Source organism: Periophthalmus magnuspinnatus, chromosome 6 (genome assembly GCF_009829125.3).
Source record: "Periophthalmus magnuspinnatus isolate fPerMag1 chromosome 6, fPerMag1.2.pri, whole genome shotgun sequence".
Taxonomy (NCBI): Eukaryota; Metazoa; Chordata; class Actinopteri; order Gobiiformes; family Gobiidae; genus Periophthalmus; species Periophthalmus magnuspinnatus.
The window spans coordinates 17,228,931-17,253,383 of NC_047131.1; the positions used below are offsets into that span (position 1 = coordinate 17,228,931).

General features: G+C 38.2%; 1 protein-coding gene across 1 annotated transcript; it reads left to right on the forward strand.

Annotated features, from left to right (window-relative positions):
• Window positions 1-10,040: 10,040 nt before the first annotated feature.
• On the forward strand, window positions 10,041-23,662 carry LOC129456340 (uncharacterized). The gene is made up of 5 exons (XM_055222586.1): window positions 10,041-10,085; window positions 10,628-10,719; window positions 21,012-21,352; window positions 23,345-23,477; window positions 23,550-23,662. Coding segments are annotated over exons 1-5 (612 nt in total). The 3' UTR covers window positions 23,551-23,662.
• Window positions 23,663-24,453: the final 791 nt, after the last annotated feature.

A 24,453-nucleotide genomic window follows, 5' to 3' on the forward strand; every position in this document is an offset into this window, starting at 1 on the left:
AATAAAAAAAAAAAAAAGCTAAAATTTATACCTGGAGCCACAGTGACACATATTATACTGGACAGTAATGAACCACTATAGCATGTCACAACAGTTTGACAGTGAAATTTTTGTTTTACATCAGCAAGCACCACACATCTTGCATTCATAAATGAACTTTAGAAACTGGAGCTGGCCATCAGATATTGACTGTTGGGAAATGTAACAAACATGTGCAACTGCTGTTGTGGTCTACAAATGTCAAAAGTTTTAATTGTTTACTTTTTTATTTTTTTGCTGTACATATCAGTACAGGCTGTGTGCACAACTATTCTCCTGGAAGGATCTCTATCAGATGTAAACCAGGTTAAAGAACAACTCTACATCAGGTTCAAATAGTTAAGTACTCAGGGCTCATTGGGGAGGACACAGACCAAAACTAATAAAATTACATTTCTATGCTCACTAGACATATTTTTAATTCAAGTGTCACATCTGGAGCAGCCATGATTAAATTAAAGCCTGAACATATTTGTTTCAATGTAACTGGACTTACAATACCTAATATTATTATACGGATTGACATGATTCCTGAAACCAAAATTTTAAAAAAAGCAAGATTTGACCTATGAAAATACATAATTTGATTGCTAAGAGTGACATTAAATGTGCTTCAGCCTGTAACAGTGTGTATTTGGTTGTGTGTGATAGTTAGTGGTGCAGTCCAGTTGGCACGCGGCAGTAAACGCCATTCCTCTGGTCCCAGAGAGCAGAAGAAAAGACTCCATATAGATTCAACAACAAGGAAACATAATTCTGAGTGTGATCCTGTAGTTAGCAGCTGGACGTGTAAAGAGCCTGGTGGGACGCGGTGCAAACCACACTAAAACAGGGGTTAGCTTACACCCCTTATCCTGGCCCCAACAAACAGCAATTGTCTAAATATGTTTAGTATGCACAAACAAAAGGGACTCCACCGGACACTACTAATGTCAACATGCCAAAGACGAGCCAAAGTTAATGAACATGTGAAAAAACACAACTATAAATCACAGTTTGAGTTACTGTTGTACATGTCAGCAGGTGTAAATGGCACTGACAAGAATTTCTGTCTCATTTGCGTTTCATTGTCCCAATGTCCCAGCTCACTCCAGCAATAATGAACCTACGTGCACTACTAGTTTGCACTGTTGTTCTGTAAAAATTGTATATTTTGTATTGACAGTGGGGCAGCCGTCCTGGTCCCTTTGCAGAAAAACAGCCCCAAAGCATGAGATTTCCACCCTCATGCTTCACAGTAGGTATGGTGTTCTTTCGATGCAGCTCAGCATTCTTTCTCCTCCAAATACGACAAGTTGAGTTTTTACCAAAAAGTTCTATTTTGGTTTCATCTGACATTCTCAATCCTCAATCAATCCTCCTATTTAGTACTCATTTAGTCCTGGTTCAGTTCTTGCTCAGTCCTAGTTCAGATCAGCTCACTACTTATTAAACACGTGAGCAGTGACATGAGCGGATACGTAATCATGTATTTGCCGTCACTCTCAGTTTGTAGATTTTAGTGGTTTAGCAGTTCTCCGTAATCACTGACTCTGAATAGATTAAAAACTTGGCCTCATCTCTCTTGTGCTATCTGTACAGAATCATCATGTGCAGCATCCTCATGTGCACAGACACAGTGGCCCCACCCCTCTGTGTGTGTATGTGCTGAGCAAAGAAAGAGGAAAAGGTTCTCACAGACCATAATGAGGCTCTGACTGATACACGTGACCTGCTGTAACGCACATCAAATAATTAATCACTATAATTATTTTTTGTGTTAAATAAAACGCGTCAACGTGCCCACCCCTAGCTTATATTATGTACTATTATTATTATTCATTATTTTATCTTGTACCACACCACCAAAGCAAGTTTCTAGTATGTGAATTTTGTCCACTGAAAATGGCAATAAAACCTATTCTGATCCTAGAGTTAGGGATGCACTGATCCAATATTGGTATCAGATATTGGCGCTGACACTGAAAATGGTTCAGACGATATCCTGGTTGGACATATAAACTGATGTAAAATGACCATTTGCTGGACGAAGTCGACCCAGAAAGTCTCAGGATGTTTGAAATGTATTTATACAAAGCTGTTCTGTGGTTACATGAGAGATAAATAACAGCTACATAACATATTTGGATCAGTTTTGTCTTATGCTTGTCTTATGCTCAGTCTCTGCACTAGTATCGGTTGATATTGGGTATCAGTGGAAGCAATAGTATGGGAATTGGTATCAGAACTGAAAAAGCTAGATTGGTGTATCCCTATTTCCAGTCAATCACAAAGATGTGAAAAAAAAACAAAAAACATTCAAATGCTGGGGTGAAATGTGGTCCACTATTGTCCGTGGCATAATGTGGATGAGAGAAGGAAGTTGTATGAGAACCCACAGAACCCACAGGACAAATGGGAGACATGCAAACTCCACACAGGGGTTAGCAATAGGGTCGGGTGATATCTGATACGTGAAACAATATGTAATTTTACCCATATATATAAAATTTGTCAATTTGTTTAAGTTCTATGCTCAAACACCCCTCCTCTCATTGGTTCATTTCTGTCATGCTCTAACTGAGTGATAGGTGGTAACTAAATTAACTAACAACTAAACAAATGTAACTTTGCAGCATTTTCTGATTGTTAAAATAGATATACTAGACTTCCTGTCACTGTTTTTCACTGAAGAGACAGATGAAGCAGACAGTGTGACATTTGCTCTTGTGGAAGTGTCCCAGGTCCAGTCAGATCTCTGACCTCATCACCTCCAGGAAACACTAAAGGGCTCAATGACGCTGGTCTGGATTTTAAGTTTATCTGCCCCAAGGTTCTCGGCATCAGTCTAAGTTTATCCTCAGAGTTTTGTTTTTTTTATGTTGGTCAGTGGACAGGGGTACAGTCAAAAGGAAAGATGTCACACATTGGGCTATAGTTGATACTTGACTACTACTGAAGTAATGAAAAAGCACATAATTTATGTTTTAATACATAAATTAATCACACTATCTGATTAAAAATTGTATGTGTTTGTTATAGTGTCAATAGTATTAAAATGACACTAAATATTAGTAGCTTCTTTAGTATTACGATGTGGTCATACACTAGATCTGATAATGACCGAGACCATTTAAAACTATTCAGGAAAGATCCCATTTCTTCATCGATTGTATCAAATAGTATATATTAATCAGACCAACATCAGTTGGTTGATGTATCAGGCCAATATTTGAATCGGCCTTAAATCTCTAGCAGAGGCTAATATTTTTGGGCCAACCAGTTGACTTAAAAAAGTTAAAATTAAAGTTTTATTTGAGCGCTGTGTGAAGGGGGCTCTGCACAACATGTGATTACACTGCTCTGTTATTCAGTTTGTAGTAAAACAGAGGTGTGGATGAGTTTGCAGCAAATTTAAATGATGTAAGGAAAATAATCCAAATCCGCCAAAAATGTCGGTCTTATATATGAGCAAAGCTTACTGGCCATTTTTCTGAATTCTACACAATCTACATCAGCCATGAAAAAAACATAGCGGTCAGTTTCTAATCTGAGGATTTACCTTAGACAATCCTATTTTTTTTAACATATTAATTTGAAAAATGTACCTAAACTAAAATTGAGTAAAGTTTGATCAACATAAAAAATATAAAACACAAGACATACATTGCAACTATGGCTTGCAACAAATTCTACATCGTAATTAATGGCCCAGATATCAGTGCATCTCAATTTATGTTTTATATTGTAAATTGTGTAATGTCCTAAATACTAACTGTATTCTATTTGTCTTGTAAGAGAAACCATCAGTCTTTTGTACCTGCAACACAGAGCTGAACTCAAATCCAGATCTGGTTGATGTCCCTTTGATACAGTTCCTTTTTCGACTGGGTTCTAAGTTTAAACAGCCCATAACAAACTGGCCTTTAATCAGGTGACTGAGCACAGCAGTAGCAGCAGCAGCAGTAGTAGTATTAGCAGTAGCAGCAGTAGTACTAGTAGTAGTTGTAAAGTGATTGTGCAGATGATGTACTCTGACATTTGCTCTTCAGGAAGTGACCCAGTGCCACAGAACGGCAGCTCCAGCAGAGAAGAGCTACTGATGCGTTTCTGAAGACGCAGCCTTGCGTCTCCTTAAGGGCCCACTTCAATGGAGACAGGTGTGTTTGAACTCCTCAACGTCACTGATCTGCACCTCAACAGCTTTTACTGCTCTTTAAGACCTGCTGGGCTCACAATTGGGCAATAAATACATTGAGATATGAAAGGGAAAGTTAGAAGTATACAGCCTACATTTGGACCAAGAATTTGGCACAGCCTTTTACTGAGCTGATGGAGTTTTGTTTGGTTTTGTGTGTGTGTTTTGAATGCTTGTGTAACATGATGATATGCAGTATTTTTTTCGCCTTCATTAAATGTTTTGTCCCACTTTTTATTTATTTATTTTTTGAAATAAATTTCCAGTCCTTTTTCAGCTCCCTGTTAAAATACATTACAATACAGACAAAAAAACCCTCAAACAAAACAAATAACTGGATAGGTCCAATTAAAACATTACAAACAGGTGTATTTGTGAGTATAAATGTTTATCACCAGATTATTAAAGTGCATTAGTGGCACCAAAGTAAGTCTTTTTGCATGTCCTTGAAATGTATGCCATTTCTGGGAAGCAAAATAACTGAAAGCTTTTTCCCCATTTCAGTTCTAGTGCAGCCACTTTTTAGACATAGACAGTCATAGGATCTTGTATTATAAGTTGCAGTATCAAATTTCAACAACCAAGTGAGATATTCAGGAATCTATCAAGTAGTCCCTTATAAATACATTTCATACAGTGTTGTTCTTGTCTGATGAATAGCGATCGCCAACCTACTTTGTGTGAACAGTGATGGGTTTTTAATTCATCATCTGTTATGAAACAAAGCGCTGAGTGAAAGTGTGCCTAAAGTAGAGGCTGAAGTCTGCATGTAAATTATAACTCCATAATCAGTACAGAAAGAAAGGCTGCTTGAACAGTTTCTTTTCTGTAATTCAATGGGATACAAGATTTGTGTTTATAATAAAATTGTAATTTAGATTTTAAATTGTTACATTATTCTGAGATATGTTTTTTTAAATTATACGTTTTCGTCAAGCCAAAACCCAAGATATTTATAGATGGTGACTTTTTTCAATCGATGTACCATTTTGTATATACAGATTTGTATTTGTATATATTTGTAATAATATTTTAAGAGGTTTTAGGGAATTCATAAGGAATTCATTAAAATCTTGCTGCAGTTTTAAAATCACCTGATCAGCAGAGGGAGCACTTGCATACAACACAGCATCTGCATATAAATGTATGAGGCTTTCACTTAAATGGCAACAAATGGAAACACTAAATATAGTAAAAAGTAGTGGGCCCCAAATTGTGCCTTGGGGTACTCTTTTGCTTAAAGTTAAAAAATGTATTATTTCAAACCCATCGGGTATTACCAAAGGGTTTAAATCAAATTTTTTTGCCTGGGTTCTGTTTGAAAAATAATTTTGGAACCAATTACATGTAGCATAGTCAAATCCAATATGTTTCAGGCGCCTGAAGAGGATTTTAGGATCCACTGTGTGAAAAGCTTTAGTTAAATCAATAAACAGAGCTAGACAATTATGTTTGCTATCAAGGCCTGAGAAAATGTCATGTAAGACTTTTATGGTTGCAGTCACAGTACTATGCCCTTTACTGAAACACGACTGATAAGACTTTAAAACAAAGCATTTATTTAAATAAATTGTAACTTGATTTACATCTTATGTTTCAAATTTTTTTTTGCAAGACAAGGTGATTTAGATATTGTCTGGAAATTATTTAGATTTTTAGTTGTCTCCCCTTTATGTACAGTCAAAAATTTTTTTCATTATTCTGGTATAACTGCATTTGAATTGACAATTTAAATTTAATTAAATTTTTTGGATCAAGGTCATCAGCTCCCAGTTTTTGCTAACTGTGTGTGTGAAATCTGCACATTAATTAGTTAGATGTTGAATCTAAGCCAGTGGGCATTGATTTTTGTCAAAGAGTCTGTTTATCCTATGTGTAAGGAGTCACTCGGTATTAGGTGCAGACTCCAGCGTGCCTTTGATATCATCACTCAACAGTTTTATTGTGGCCCTTTTTAAATGAATATGCCATTGAGGCCAAATAGATAATTTTTGTGGTATTTCCTTACTACAGAAACCAAGTTTTAGTATGACAACTGTACAGGGCATGATGCATTTTCAACTGAAGTGTTTAAATTTTCCAAAATGACATCGAAATAACTAATAAGAGACAAATTACATACATTTATCTACAGTAATTACGTGTATTTAAGTATATTTACATAACAGGCAAAACTAACCCTACATGCAAATTCTGCACATTCCGCTCCTCAATTTAGTTCCCTCTTTCCCAAGACCTCCCAGCACATGTGAGTTTGAATCAGGACTAAACCAGAAAAAAACTTGATTTTAGAGAACAAAACCAGCTGAAATGTGTAAAAACTTGGGCACTTAGTATTACATGGGATCACTCTTCGGATCAGTTATTGTTGCTGCCAGAGTCCAACCATCTGGTGTTTCTCTGTTCTCCCAGAATCCTTTGTTTCTTCCACAATAGCTGGACTCTGAAACCTTACACCCAGCACAGGGGCAGGTTAGGCCAAGGTCAAGGCCAATGTCCAAATATCTGCAACAGCCGAGAAACAACACACTCAAGACAGCACGAAATCCACCAGCGCTGTGTCTTTTGAACTTTTTTTTATAGTAAAATTCCAACCAAATGTTATAATAATTAAAATGGCTGTGTTTTTGCTTACTTTTGTTTCTACTTGGTTTTGGCTGACACTATGATAAAAGCAACACCAACATAGAACCAATAACAACTTGTCCATTTTAAGTTTTGGGCTGTAGTCCAATGGGGGCAGAAAAGATCGTCCATCTTTACATTAAAAAATATCAAAATATGAGATTAAACAATCATATTTTAAGCAATAAAAAACATATGTTATGGAGGATTAGCCATCAGCTTTTAATGGACCATCTGCTGTTTATAGTGGCATCCGGTGGAGACAATGTGTACTACATCTCTGTTCTACAGCCTCTGACATGCCAGAACCAAAACTTCACTCAGCAGCTAATTGCATGGATCACACAAGGTGGCTCTTCACTGTGATTCACTTCTTTTTACTTTTGTTCTTTCATTTATGGTAGTGTTTTTGTCATGTTCTATCTCTTTTGAAAGACTAAGTTGTCTATGAGGGGTGGGATGAAACATTATAATTTTATCACTATAATTTCCTGGCTTACTTAGATAAAGAGATCTTGTCACATAATAAAATTTGTTTTGCAATGCAATACTGTATTTGTTTCCTGAAAAAGGTTTAGGTTGACAGTTTTATTTTTTGTATTTATTGTTTGACATGGGTAGCAGATGTGACAAGAACTTATTCATAATTGTCTGTCACCTTACAATAATAGTGTAAAAAAGGGCTACATTTTGTGTAATTTACAGCTTACAGTGGGGCAAAAAACATTTAGTCAGCCACCAATTGTGCAAGTTCTCCAGCTTAAAAAGATGAGAGAGGCCTGTAATTTTCATTATAGGTTCACTTCAACGTTGAGAGACAGAATGGGGGAAAAGGAATCCAGGAAATCACATTGTAGGATTTTTAATGAATTCATTGGTAAATTCCTCAGTAAAATAAGTATTTGGTCACCTACAAACAAGCAAGATTTCTGTCTTTCACAGACCTGTAACTTCTTCTTTGAGAGGCTCCTCTATCCTGCACTCATTACCTGTACTAATAGCACCTGTTTGAACTCGTTATCAGTATAAAAGACACTTGTCCACAGCCTCAAATAGTCAGACTCCAAACTCCACTATGGCCAAGACCAAAGAGCTGTCAAAGAACACCAGAAACAAATTTGTAAACCTGCATCTGGCTGGGAAGACTGAATCTGCAATAGGTAAGAAGCTTGGTGTGAGAAAATCAACTGTGGGAGCAATTATTAGAAAATGGAAGACCAAGACCACTGATAATCTCCCTTGATCTGGGGTTCCACGCAAGATCTCACCCCGTGGGGTCAAAATGATCAGAAGAACAGTGAGCAAAAAGCCCAGAACCACATGGGGGGACCTAGTGAATGACCTGCAGAGACCTGGGACCAAAGTAACAAAGGCCAACATCAGTAACACACTACGCCACCAAGGACTCAAATCATGCAGTGCCAGACGTGTCCCCCTGCTTAAGCCAGTACATGTCCAGGCTTTGCTAGAGAATTTGGATGATCCAGAAGAGGATTGGGAGAATGTCATATGGTCAGATGAAACCAAAACAGAACTTTTTAGTAAAAGCTCAACTTTGGGGGAGAAAGAATGCTGAGCTGCATCCAAAGAACACTATACCTACTGTAAAGCATGAGGGTGGAAACATCATGCTTTGAGGGGTTTTTTTTTTCTGCAAAGGGACCAGGACGACTCATCTGTGTAAAGTAAAGAATGAATGGGGCTATGTATCGTGAGATTTTAACTGAAAACCTCCTTCCATCAGCAAGGGCATTGAAGATGAAGCATGGCTGGGTCTTTCAGCATGACAATGAACCAAACACACCACCCAGCCAACGAAGGAGTGGCTTTGTAAGAAGCATTTCAAGGTCCTGGAGTGGCCTAGACAGTGTCCAGATTTCAACCCCATAGAACATTTTTGGAAGGAGTTGAAAGTCCGTGTTGCCCAGCAGCAGCTCCAAAACATCACTGCTCTAGAGGAGATCAGCAGAAGGAATGGGCCAAACTACCAGCAACAGTGTGTGAACACCTTGTGGAGATTTACAGAAAACATTTGACTTCTGTCATTGCCAACAAAGGGTATATAGTAAAGTATTGAGACAAACTTTTGTTATTGACCAAATACTTATTTTCCACCATACTTTGCAAATAAATTCTTTAAAAATAAGACAGTGTGATTTTTCTGGATTTTTTTTCTCATTTTGTCTTTAATAGTTGAAGTGAACTTATGATGAAAATTACAGGCCTCTCTCACCTTTTTAAGTGGGAGAACTTGCACAATTGATGGCTGACTAAATACTTTTTTGCACCACTGGTTATAAATTTACCAAATCATAAATACATACTTTTATTTAGTTAAAATACTGGTGAGACAAAGCAAGTTTATTTGTATAGCACAATTCGTATGCAAAGTAATTCAAAGTGCTTTACAGAATATGAAAGACATTAAAATCACAATACAAAACATAAATAACCACAAACAATCATCATAAAATTAACATTAAAAGAGAAGAGTGCAGAATGTCTGTGTAATCCCTCAGTTGTCCAGGTCTGATACTGTGGCTTTTACTATAAGAGTGCAGGATAAAACCCTTTCAGTCATATGCACTGCTAAACAGAGCTGTTTTGAGCCTGGATTTAAACATAGTCAAAGTAGAGGCCCGTTTCACATCTTCAGGAAGACTGTTCCAGGTTTTAGCTGCATAAAACTGAATCACTGATTTCTCATGTTTAGTCCTGACTCTGGGCACCAGCAGGAGGCCGGTCTCTGAAGTCCTCAGAGTGTGAGATGCTTTATATGGCACTAACATGTTGGAGATGTACTTCGGTGCTTGGCCATGGAGAGACTTCCGGAAAAGAGAGCTGCTTTAAAGTCTACCAAAATACTGTAAACTAATTCACCAAACTTGTATGGATGGAGTTCTGGATAGAATCCCTATACCGGTCATCAACATCTCACTCAGCACTCCTTTGTTTTTTTTTTATCTTCCTTTTTCTTCAACTTTTTCCACTGCCACTTGTCATATGCACTTTAAATCTTTGATTTAATATGTGATATTCATTCCCAATCACCAACATAATCAATTACTCCTGAACTTCACCTTTACATAGAATCCCTTTGAAAAGTGTTTAGTCTGGTCTCTAAATATCGATTACCGATGGCCTCCTGTGTTTGGGGCGTCTGCGGTCACAAAGTCATTTGTCAGTATTAAAAGGGATCATGTCGGGAGCCAGTGAATGTATGGGGCTTGGGCGAAGCAGTTGGGTAAACACAAAGACAGGATCAGTTTCAGTGCGGCTGCCATCCTCACCTCAACGTAAACACAGCGCTTCCATGAATTGTGCTCAGGTATCACAGCAGATTTATGAACAAAAACTTTAATTTGTGTCAGAGGGGTCTGAGTTTGGAGGGAGGGGTGGGTTGACTGGGAGGGATGAGACAGGAAGAGAGTGATGGGTATGGATCAAGACGGGCTCAGTTTTGTTTGTATTGCTTAAGAAAGTGGACATGTCACTTTTGGTAGCTCAAAATTCAATAGCCTGCACTACGGAGATGGCCTTTTTAGTGGGCTTATGCAAAATACAATGTTTAAAAGAGCAAATGCAGGATTCCCATGTTTCCCCTTTGACTTTAGCTTTAGCTTAGATTAAAAAATGTTGCAAAAAGGCAATCCATGAATTCCAAGTTGTTTAGCACTACTTGTGTTTCCGCAATAAAAATAACCCTTTGGTGATATGGTGCGATGTGGCCTTCTCACTGTCAGGCCACTTAAAAAAAGAGACTTCAAAGTTGTTTTCTCATTGCAGAGAAGTCGGGGTGAGAAGGTTCTTTCGCCTGAGTTTCTGAATTCCCAGCTGGCTCTGAAGTATCCACTCAGCAAAGCCGAACAGAGGAAATGGTCAGTGGGTCATGACCTTTGACCCACAGAGTTCAGGTCCAATCTGAAGGTCAGTGACAAGAGCAGGGCCCAGTGTTTCTGTGAAGTGTGAACATCCAAATCTGTCAGGCCCACAATGCAATACGAAATGGCTACACCTAGTTCCAAATCTGGGTTTTGATTGTAAAATAATAGCATCAAACGAGTATTGGCTTCATTGAAAATACAACTGATTGAAGTATTATTATTATTATTATTATTATTATTATTATTATTATAAAGCAGGATTATGGGAATTACGGTAAAGCACAGAGAACTCAGCTGATTTCTCTTAAAAAGAAGAATCACAACAATCTGAATTTATGTGAATACTGTGAAATATCTGTGCTTTCACAATCACAAGAGGTTAACTTTGTCAAAGCTGTCATAGCCAAATCTGACCACTTATATTTGATGAGGGGAAGTTTAAAATCAGAATATTATTTTTGTCACACAAAATGAGAAAGTCACACAGCCACAAATCCTTTGATTTGCCAATTTTGAAAACTCTTAGATTTGCAGCTGAACTCTGTGTCCTCCTGCCAGCCTTTTTAGTCCAGTTTGACACTTAACTATCACATTTCCCAAACAACAGAGGTCTCCATGCAGTGGTGAAAAATTCAATGATGCTTGGGTTTCAGCTCCTGCTCCTCTCTCTGGTCTCCCTAGAGTGTCCCACCACCGTGCACCATCCAGCCCCCGCTATCCCATCCCTGTCGCCCCTCACTGAAGTGTGGGCTTCGTCATTTGGGAGCGGGCCCTTGGGAGCCATTTATAACTGACCCACAGCTCGCAAGACGCACTCAGACTCCTGCAGCTTTCGGCCAAGTGTTAAAAGAGAGATTCTTAAAAATGGAGCGGCCCTTTACAACAAGAGCCAGGAGCTTTAAATGAGCTTTTCATCATGATGGGGGTTGGGTTTTCTGCCCAAAGCCAAGGCCAGACACCTGCTGGCCGCACGTCCATCTTGAAACAGATTTTTGAGGCAGTGTGAGGAATTAAGGGAAAACAAAACTATGGACAATTCAAGAGGACATGCTTGAACATTTGTCAATCATCAAATATACTACCAAAAAGTTAAAGTTTTAAGTTAAAGAAGACATTATGGCCCTTTGTTCTTTATAACTATTAGCAAACAGAAGACTCCAAAGTGTAGTAGTATAATCAGTAGTGATTTCTTCATGCAAATTGGCCTTGTCAGTGACTTTTTCATCAGAACATTGTTGAAAATAAGTAAATAATGCAGTTGCTTTTATTAAAAATACTATGAACTTCAGTTTTATGTCAAGTGTGAGTTCGTTACATTGCTGGAACAAACTGAGCTCAACAATGTGTCACATAATTTCAGATAAAATACTACATTAGCATAGGCTTAGTGATGAGTAGGTGAAGTATTGGAGGGTTATTTTGACATTTGACATGCTCTCTTCAGATGTATTTTTGAAGTAGGAAATATCATTTACAACAGCCCATGTACTGTGGTTAAATCTAGTTTCTGTTGATTCAGCTCATGACTCTTCTCAGCATCTCTAAAATTAAGTGACCAAACCACATTTAAACAGGCACAGGACATCTGCACTGGAGTTCTCATTACAGTTCAGACAGGACACAGAGTTAAAAGGAGAACTTGGGGAATTTCAATTGTGCAGCTCATCTACATAAAAATACTTTTAGCTTTGCCCGTACAAGAACATGGGACATGATGTTTTCTCACCTGCCAGCATTCTACTGGCAAGACTGGCAAAAGCTCTTCAAATGATAAGGATCTCACGCAAAAACTACGATTTCTTCCCTACATGCATTCTCCTATCAGCTATGGTCCACAGGAATCAGGAATTATTCTAAACATTTGATTTGACTAAGGTCATCAGCAGGTTAACTGACTAAACACATAAAGTACTAGAGCTATTTAGTCATGCACCTTACTTAACCAAATGCATACTGTAAATGTAAAAAAAAAATCTTGTATTTCATCTTGCTGGAGAAGTTATTATAGCAGTCATGTGTGCCGCACATGGGAAAAATGATTTTGCGTAAAATCCTCTGTCTGGCATGGGCATCAAAACTCTGGAGGAAAGTTGCGTATCTTTGAGCAGCTGAAGCTAAAAGACTCCTCCACACAGAGACCTGTAGCAAACATATTTGGACAGCAAATACTTTAAACTTTTCTAAATTTTATCTTGCCTTGTTCTTGTGGATCTCGCATTTCATCTCGTGAAAATTCTGTCAGGTCAAACCCCTATTTACTAGCTTTTGTCAAGTTGTTTCTTTTCTTGTCCCTCCATGCTTGTGTCTTGTGCCTGTGCCTATTTTCAGTGTTAGAGAGATTTAAGAGTAGGCACTGACAGGAACCTGATTTCTGTGCGATCTAACATTGCACATCTTTAAATACTAGAACAGATGCTGAACATGCAATGACCTGCTATGACAAAGAGTTACACACGCCAAGACGTGCAAAGCATCTCCATAGGGATGCAACACTACACATCTAGTCTTACCAATCGCTTCTGCACATTTTCTGGAACTTTTGGCTGGGAGGGGGGACTCAGATGCGACTTATATGTGAAATTATTAAAATAAATAATTTCACATCTTCGTTATTGTCACACTGACAACCGCGCGAGGGCACTCTAGGCTTGTGTACCAGTATGACATCCACACAGAAGCGGCATTTAGTGATGTGGAGTGAGATCGAGAGTTTGTTAGCTTGTTTTTTATGCCTTAGTTATCGGATTAACTGTTAATATCTTATATTAACATACCAGACAAATATTCAGTTCATTGTCTATGCTTCATATAGCTGAATAATTATACCAGTAAATGCGCTGTATTAGCGTGCTGTACTGCTATTCAGCCTGTTGTTTTCTATTTTATTGTCATTATTATAACTTGCCTTTAAAGATAAAATTTCTGTTCTTAGTCCCGGATTTTGTAAAATAAACTTCCCAAAAAAATGCGACGAAAAAAGTTTGGAAAAATACGATACATTGAATCAAGTCACACAGCAAATGTAAAACCCCCTTGTAAAAAGGAGTCTTTGTTGCCAAAATGTATAACAATCATCAGACCATAGCCCATCTAAAGCCCATATCCATTCTTCAGGCGACTATGGAAGAGTGGAAATTTACATAAATTAACCTCTGAACCTTGAACTATTATCTTGGAACAAGCAAAAATATCCAATGCAAGTACTTCATCTCACAGCATCTCACAGCATGAAGCGTTACACTACCTCCTGTCTTCACTATCAATCAAACAGAATATACAAAACAAATTTATCCAACCCGTATTCATGTCTTAACTTGTCGTCATTTATCTAACAAACAACAGGACTCACATCATCACAATGTTCTTGTGCTCAGTCGATATGGACATTGACATAACTTTGATGAAACACTATGGCCATGGGTGTTTTTGCCAAATGTTCAACCTCAGACAACCTTTCACTTAAACTGTGCACTAATCCCTGAGATGTGTTGAGTCAGGTTGATGCCAATTCCCCTCTTTATATTAGACCTACTGCCAATTATGAGGCACTGACAGAATCAGAATCAGAAGACTTTTATTGCCATTGTCAGTGAACACAGCTCACAAACTAGGAACTTACTTCAGTGATAAAGTGCAACATAAAACACTGAATAGGTACAAATATGGGCATACATAAAGTTGAAAAAGATTTGCTTAAAAATAAAATACTTAGAGGTAGATATATACAACAACATCAGAACAACAGTACAAACATGGCATATTAAGGTGACTGGTATTATAAAGTGTCCAATTTGTAGATATTCTAAAGTGTCAATGGTACAGATATTAAAAAGTGTTCATGTCACACCTTCTCTTCCTCTTTGCTACACAAATGGGGGCGTTTTTCCAAACTCCAAATTTCAAAATGTTGGGCAATTTTGCAGCTGTGGGGTATAAAAACTGTAATACGTGTACAAAAATCTGGATACGTTTTGGTACCCCGCTCCTATAGATCATTTTCATCAAATTTGAGTTAATTCCGACAAATGCACAAGGAGGACTTCATAATTTGTCATGTGTTAAAAACCTGACAATTTGTGAGATTTTGGCTTCATTGATGTTATGTTATAGTATATATTATGTTACTATAGGCCTGTCACCATAGTTACAATATCAACTTATCGTTCAATACATTATTATGCGTACTTTTTCTTTGTACTGATGGGGAATTTTGTTTAATCTTTTGTACTGTTCTAAAGATTTGAGCAGTTGGTTGAATAAATAACTTATCAAAGACTTAAACAAAAGAGGACAGAAAAGGCACATATATTTAGATCTCCAAAAACATTAAAAGCACAAGTGAATGCAAGTCTTATCCATATATAAAGACTTTCAGACGGAAGAGTTTTACTGCTGCAGTAAGGAGTCAAGATAACTGTGTTCCCAAAAATAAAGCTAAAGACTTGAGTGTCTCTAGTTGAGAATGTGAGCTATGGCCGCCTCTTAAGCCCCGGGCCCGGATTCCAGCCTGAAATAGTGTCCCGGGCGAAGAGAGATGTTCTGAGGCCATGCACTGCTTTCTGATGGAATTTACACTTGGGTTAATTGGCGGTTTCTTCATAGCAGCGGAGAACCTGACAGACCTGTGTGTGAATGTGATCTCTGTTTTAAAGAAAGGGTGCCCCAGACTGTCACTGCTGCTGGCCCTTGTAACGTGGGAGATTAGAGCAGACTTTATATCTTTACTTTAAGGAGGCCAATACGGTAATGATTAATATTGTTGTGGAAAATGCATGTATTTTATGCTGTTATGTGTGACCCGCTTTACATGTGAAATGTTTGCAGGAAAATGATTATGCTTGAATTTATAAAGTGGATTGGGAGTAGTTCAATCTCAACAATCAATTTAGCATAGCGTGAAGCAGCATTAAGTTTGTTTTAATGATTTGAGACATATATATAGCTCACCCCAAGGTACAGGGCCTTTAAGAGTGCACTCATACTGTGTCTAACCACACCATGATCAGGCATTGTGGAGGGTTCTGTACCCCACACGGACATTTGCACAAACGAACCGTCTCTGGCTCGGTGATGTTATCAAATTGCACAGCTTCTTTACATACTGCGCTGAAAGGCTAATGCAGGAAATATCTCTAATACTGTAGGGCTGCTGTTCCTACCTGTGAAATGTGCACCTCCATCAGGTTTTGGATTAAACAACAACGTGGAAAAGCGAGGTTAAAAGCAGGGAAAAGCTTTCAAAACTTCTACTAATGTCCACATGAGTTCTCTTGTCAACCTAAGTTGAGCATTGGTAGTTTTATTTGCCATTATATATGCACAACAAAATGACAGAAGGACTTTGCCTCTATGGGCCAATCTGATCTGTTTTGAAATCTACATTGACACAGGTAAAACATGCATACTCACACAGAAATATAGGAAAAATGTTTAGTTTGTTTTAAAATCTCATTCACAGCTAATATAGGTTGTCCTTTCACATCTAGCAAAGGGACTACTGACAGAAATGACCTGAAATCAGCTAACTCGAGCACTTACATTGCTTAATGTTAATGTGCGATGTCCCTTTTCAAATAAATAAAATTGCATAACTTTAACTTTTATGTTGCCAAAGAATTTTTTTTCATGGCCGATATCGATACCAATTGTTTAGAATCCAGAAAAAACAATGGCCCATCAGCTCTGCTGATATTTCTGGGCCAATATATGGGGTAGATTTTGAATGTTTTCCCCAAATTATGTCATTTGAATTAAGTAAAACCTCACCCACAGCCCTTTTTACCACACACCTTTATCAGACCTGTGCAGTCACGTTTTGTGCAGTGATCTATTTGCATTTAAATTTACAAATAAAGTGTTATGCATATTCTTTAGGCAGCAGGTCAGGTCGGCCAAAACAAAATTTCGGCCTGTGCTGGAGAGTTAAGGCTGATAACCATTAGTCTAGATAGAGCAAATATCTGCCAGATATATCAGCCAACTGACAATTAATGATTACTATATTAGCAGGGTCATACATGTGGTCTGGATAGGGCCAAAGGAAGAAATTCAATGCACCACTCTCCCAAACACACACACGCAAGGCCATTAGCAAAGACACAACATACTGAGTGTATGATTTATACTCACGGATGTCTCGCAGTATCCCACAGATGAAGACAAATGACTGGGGCTTACTCCTGTCTGATCAGTGAGGCTCCAAGGGACAGGAGAAATGACCCTTCAGACACTAAATATGATGCCACTGTGAAAGAACATATGTATTTTTAATATAGGTAAAAAAGTAGCACAATCAGATTCAAATCTAGACTAGTTCCATGTAAGAGAAATGTTGCCGCGATACAAAAATTCAAACTCAATTTTAATACTAAGGAATAGACTCAATACAGATTCCAATACCACAATGTAAAAGTAGCTGTAAAGGTAAAGGTAGCGCACCAGAGGAAAAAGGTTGGAGACCCCTGCTTCAGACAATAGAATATGATTTTCAGCATTCTTTTATATTACCATGCATATTGTGTAAACGTCAGTTGACCAGGTATATTCCAAAGTGGTGCATTGGCATATACTAATGACTAGTCTATGTGTCGTATACTACAGATCAAGATCATTCTATAGCTATTCAAGACAGGTTCATTTCTGTCCTTTTTTAGTATTGATACCTGCTCAAAAAATATCTAGTTTTGATACTTTTGACAACCCTATGCAGAAATAAGTACTATTATGCTAGTTACTACACTTATAACTCATTTACTTTTAATGCTTGCTACTTGCAAGCTCTCACTGAGTTAAAAATGTATAGTAATTCAAACCATGCTTTTGTCTACTTTATGCCTGTCATTGTTGGTATTGTCATGTAAGTGTATGGTGTGCAGGTTTGAAATAAAAATATAAAATGTGTTTTTTTTGGAGATATGCAATATATATATATATATATATATATATATATATATATATATATATATATATATACACACACACACACAAACATACATACAATTAAGCAGGCTGCATTGTCTATAATAAACAATAAGGCTTCAAAAAGAGACTAAGTTAAATAATGTAGTGTCTCAAGGTTGCAATGTAATATTTCAAATAATTTTATAAGTGATATTTCTGCACTAGTTAGTTTTACAGTGTACACACTGTGCAACACTTAAACCTCAACCCCCACGACATTTTAGCTACATGCACGCTATTTTAATAAGTCCATGGTTTTAACACATTTCAGATGGATCTGACAGGCAGAGGAAGGCTGTTCCATAGTCTGGGCCTTTTCTGTGGCAGTGCCCAATCATCTTGAGCCTGGGTTTGGGCAGAGCAGCAGGAGCTGGTCAGCTGACCTAAGGCTCTGGGTCGAGTATTGGGCTGCAGTAACTTCCTCAAATAAAGTGGACCCATAGAGTGCAGGCATTTAAACACAATCAGTGACATTTTGAATTGCACCCAATATGAAACAGAGTCAGTGCTGTTTGCACAGCACAGGCATGATGTGCTCTCTTCTCGTGTTTTGTCAGCAGATGAGCTGCAGCTTTCTGGACATTCTGTAAATGCTGCAGGAAGCCCTGGTCCAGCCCCATATACAGAGGATTACAATAATCCAGACATGTTACAAATGCATGGCTTGATTTTTCAAAATCCATATGTGGAAGTGTAATGTAGCTAGTCCATTACATGGGCCCATCTTTGAAGCTAGCAGAAAGAAAGACAATGCACAAAAGTTTAAAATGTTTTAATGATGAAAATGTTGGTGTCAGCCAATTATAATAATTGTTGCAAATTTCAACTCACCCATGTTGTCTGCCTTAGGTGTTACGGCCAAATGAGTCCCCATGGAGCGGAAGCACCTTAAGAAGGTTCCGGAGCAGACAATTGGGTGCTAACAAGGAGGGGATTTGTGTTCACTGTTAAAAATAAATAAATTAAACGTAGAGCTGCATTTTAACAAACAACGTAATTGAATAAATATTTACACTGTTTGATTAGAGCTAATTTTTAACAATATACTTGGATGTGGGTAAAATTACCTCAGCCAATTAGGGAGGTGCTCTATAAAAGGAGCAAACCGCAGTTGGCTAAGAGAGGGTGCTGTATGTACAGCAGGTGCTGCCATGCTGATTCTTTTTAAAAATGTTCTTGTTTTTGTATGTATTTTTGGTGTTCAAATAAATGCACTTGGGTCTGCACTGGCCAAACTGTCTCAGCTCTGCTCTGTTCCTCATTGAACCTCTAAGGTTTCTATCAGGGCGATTACAGGAAGGTAGGGCTTTAATTAAGCAAGGCAACAACAGACAATTGTTGTTGTGATTTTGGGCGTTACAAAAATAAAATGAAATGAATTGAATAGAATAGATGGATGTGCGTAAAGTGGTACCACTGTCCCCCAAACACCACCACTCTTCTCCGGTGACATTTGCAAACAAACACATCACCCAAGCGAGCAGATAGAGCGCAGTACCTGGGTCCATGTTACCAACCTGAGTGAGTGGAGCGCATCTCGAGATCTAATGTGCAGCTTTCATTTGAATTGATGTATTAAAAAAGAAATACTGTTGAATAGATGCAGTTTCATTCATTATTGTTAAAGTTTTGTGATATATGTTCATAATTCTAAATATAAATAAACAAAATCCACTGTACACTTTCATTCCTCACTCAGGCAATGGTGGTGTTCAGCAATGTTAGGGCCTTTTATGAGCATATCTGGTTTCCTGAAATGAAAAACCTTTTTTGATGTCTTGATGGTCTTTATATACTGATTATTGCCTAGATAATAACAATTAAAATTTATTTTACATTTTCTTTTTTTTTATTTGATCAGAAATAATAGAAAAATGCCCTGTAATTTATTATTTACTTTATTATTATAAAAAACAAAACAAAAACAAAACAGCCTTGTTAGATAGGCCTTTATAAAACCTAGGCCTGATAAAACCCCAACTAAAAAATGAACCCACCAGTTGCTACACTAAAAATGAAATGCTGCTGTATGAAGTATTTTTATAGCCTATATGCCTATAAATCAGAATTGTGTAGGCCTAGCTGGGTTGTAACATTTTTGGGATCACAAATATATAAGCTATATGAGTGCTCAACAGTGATTGCCGCCCCTGGTTCCGGAGGTAAATTTCAGCTAATACTTCAGCTATGTGGTAACTAGTCACTACAAGAGCTATAATTTTATATACAGTTTTGCAGAATCTTGTGTTTTATAAAATCGAGAAATAAATGGAAAATTTACTTCTGGAACCTGAGCAGACTTCAAAGTGGACAGAACTGTTGAGCTCCATAATCTGAATCTATAATCTGTATAATGATATATCTATAATCTATAACTAATCTGCTGCTTATGTTGTTTAGTAACATACCCTGTACTGAATAGAATCCCCTCTCATGTGCTTATATAGTGTATAGAGTACATTATATACAGTGGCCCTTATGTCTTCCTGTCTCTGTGCTGTGGTGCAGTGGACACAGTCAGTGAGCTCTGTATGTGTTTTACAGATGGACAGACACCTGTTGCACTGAGACAATGACCCTCACAAAAGGTCAGAGGTCATGGGGAAATACAAACACTCTCTCACTTCTGAAGACTTTAAGTGGTCAGTTCACGTTCACACCACAGAATCCACATAAGATTACAGTAACTTATTAGACAGTAACTTATTATTATAAGTTATCTATATTGTGGAACTGATTTGAATGGAAATGTTTATTGTAGATGCTGCAGTGTGACTTAATAAAATCATTTATTGGTCAACACAGAAATTAATAAATAATTATCTGATGGAATGTAATGATTTTATAATGTTTTAGTAAGGCCTAACATGTTTCAATAAGAGTGCATTAGCATTTTGAATTGTATCATTTAAATTTTTTTATTTCTGTTGCTTTGAGCTTGAAAACAATCAGCTGTTTGCTGTGCTAATATTAAGAAACAGTCACATTCCTTCATATTATTCACTCTTTAAATCCTGTTCACCTATAATATACATGTAATATTCAAACACATACACAGGCTACAGGTATAGGAAAGAGATGATTACAATTGTGTTGATGTGAGGTAGTGTTAACCGTCCACTAACCCACTGAGGGAGAAATGGAAAAAGTTATAACAAGTTCCTGGAAGAGAAGCACTGATAATAATAATGTGTTCCTGAAAGAGAAGCACTAATAATACTAGCATATGACACTTTATAAATACAAAGTTGATGGAGTTCAAACCCACATGTCCACATGTAAATCATGTCCCTAAATGAGCTCCATGTCAGCAGTTAAAACAGTAGCAGAGCATCTGGAAAGGCCATCCCTGCAGTGAGGCCCTGGCTCTGCTTCCCCTCTGTACCCCCCACACCCCCCGCAGGGCCCTGGAACAGTGACTTCTCTCCCCACAGGAGGCTGAGGCCAGGGGACAGGCCTAAGGGAAATGTCCAGGAGGGGCGCTCCCACGGGGGACAAACGATCCTGCCATGTTACCGACCGGCCGCCGCGACCTGGAAGCCTTGTTTTCTACATCAGACTCAAGATGGTAGACCAATCCCCAGTAACAGCCATGGGAACCAAAGGGGAAGCAACATGTCAAGAGATGTCATCCATACAGAGGAGCTGTCAAAATCTGGAGCTAGAGGTGTACTATTACTTTAAACCTTTACATTCATAATATAGATCAATTATTACGAAGGTGTCAGATAGCTGTCAGACAAATTGCTCAAATTAATGTGATTGACTGTTAAATTCATTAAAAATAATTCAAATCTATTTATGTAATCACACTAATTAACAGAGTAATAGCTTTGAGCTACAGCCTGGAGCAGTGGTCCCCAACCACCGGGCCGTGGACCGGTACCGGTCCGTGGACCAATTGGTACCGGGCCACCGGCCGTCCAAGAAATAATTAATTATTTCCGTTGTATTTATTATCTGAGTCTGAACAATCGTTTATTTTGAAAAAAAATTTATTTTGAAAAATGACCGGATTCTCTCGGTTACATTTCCGTCACTTGAGCGCGACAATTTAACCACTTAGCGTTCCGACGGCCCGCGCCTTTACGTTACAACTTTACAGCAATGTACGTGTATTTCTGCGTCATCCACACAAACAATCTACACATCAAATGAAAGCTACGGCATTCATCTTTCTGAATATGTAAACCATTTACACCTCGAATCACCACAGTGCTGACAGGAAAGCCGTTTTTACAGAGAAGTCAGAAATGTGGATTTGGACTTCACTTACCTTTGAGCGCTCTGGTTCTGTCAAACATCAACATATTCACACAAAGTTGGTCTCATTCGTTCCGTAAAGATCCAGAGAATATAATCCAGTCAAGAAATTATGTCCACAATGGAAGTTAGATCATCCATGTCCAATCTGCTGCAGGAAAGTGAAATCTGTTCCGTCACTTCTCTGCATTTCTTTTGTCAGTTTCAGGCATAATAAACTTCTGACAGCGCCAACTTTGTTCCTCAGCGCAAACAAACTTGTTAGCTTATGATTGACACCAAAGTTGGCCAATAAGGTGGGGGCTGTGGGTCACTGGAGCCGCGGACAGTGAATGACTGAAAGAGTACGCCCCACTCTCCCCCTTGTATCAAGCTGTTACATTACACACATTTAGTGATGTTTTCCTCTTCAAGCCCATGAACTGCGGAACACGCTGATGCGTGACATGCAGTGGTTTACTGTAAACAGACGGAGTTTTCTGTGCGCGTAAAAAGACGAGAGTGGATATAAAGATCCGCGCGTAAAATTACACGCGCGTATTGCGTAATTTTACGCAGCAGTTTTGCGTTTTTATGTGTGTTCCCAAGTGTATAAATGCTCAGCAGACAAACTTACAGTGATTCTGACACCCCAAACTAGTGCAGTTACTACTGAGGGATTATTTTAATTTGGAGAGGTCAGAACAAAGGCAATTTCACCAAAATGACCCAGAATGCTAAGGGGTTACAAATTAGCAAAATGAGTAAAAAAAAACAAACAAACCCCGGTCCACGGTAAAATTTTCAAGCGTTGGCCAGTCCGTGGTGATAAAAAGGTTGGGGACCACTGGCCTGGAGCACTCCTGCTGTCTAGTCCGATGGATATAATATGCTTCGTCAGCACATTTGTGGTCAATTTGATAGAACTTGTACTGTGCCATATGTGATCTAAGCAAAAACTTTAATGTAGCTGGGTTTCAGATGACATCACCACATTCTGTACGCCAATAATATTGTTAATATGCAGTTCATATGCATGGGGTAATACAAGATCTAGTGTCTAGTCACTAATATAAATTATCAGGTTCAACATCTCTGAATTAACCTTTCACCCACCTTGCTACATACCCCATATTTGAACGCAATGGCTAAACTTTAAAAGAAAAATCTGACAGATAACACAGCAAAAAAAACCAAAAACATTAAAAACGGCTTGTCTTTAACATTGTTTGGATTTCACCCCAGACTGAACATTACCAGCAAATGATTCTTTCCTGATTTGAAGCATTTTTGTGAAGGCCTTTCCCCTTTCAGATAATAGAATTATGCCAAATCCTTCAAATCAAGAAGTAATTCACTGTCAATATCCCAGTCCGCCTTGTGTTTTGTGCAGTTTTCCCCTTCCCTTCTGTGTCAGAGCCTGGAGCTGGTGGAGATTCGGGCTCCTCCCATGCACACCAGCAACTAATCATTAATCAAGCTGCACCTGGGGAGGACAAAGCAAGCCAGGACCTGACACTCAGCAACGGATCATCTGCCTATCCACGGTGGTACAGTTCTGCTTAGCTCAGTCTTAAGTTTTGCTACACTTTCCTAAGTTGAATGTTTTTGCTCTTCGCCAGATCCTGCTCCCTGGACCCGCTCAGCTCCTCTGCCCCCGACTCAGCTCACCTCGTCTCTAACCCTGCTGCCCACAATCCACTCAAGGATTACTGCTAACAACCCAGCTCTCAACCGTCTGATCAATCTACCTTCATTTGCACATTTCATCTGTAAATAAACTTTGTTAAACTGTTCCCCGGGTTCTGTATCTTTGGTCCCCCTGTCAGTTGTTACGAGATTCTCTGACCAAATTACTTTTTAGCATTTGATAATAGTGTTGTTTGCTAATACCCCATAATCCCCAAGCAGGGCCGGTCCTAGCCTTTAGGGGACCCTAAGCAGAAATTGCCTTGGGGGCCCTCACAACATCAGCAACACAAATCCCACATTGCACCTTGATACTGCACAGATCTCTACAGATTACAGGCTGTATAAATAACACACCATAGACATCAAGAGTCTTAAGTCAGACACAGTACTGGTATCAAAATAGGTGGTGCATTATAATGTGGCCCTATTGGCTAAAGTGAGAATACATGCACAGGTTGTAAAAGCTACATGATAGATATTTTTATAAAAACAGCTGTTTAGACTAAATCAGTTTTAACATAAGACCCACTAAATATACTTTTTCCTTTATGTATTTCAAGATTTCAAGATTTCTTTATTTGTCTCCCTTAGGAGATTTTTTTCTTGGACCAATGGGCTGCTCACACCACAAAAAACAAACAAAACCATACCCAACCATTTATGTTTGATATGATAAACACTGCCAAGAGTAAGTGACTGAAGTCAGTCAGTTGTTGATAGATTAGTGTACAAAATTAAATACAATATTGGCTATAACATTGAGTCAAACTGTGTTGATATCACAAAAAACATTAGGCTATGTGTTGAATACCATATTGTATTTATTTATATTAT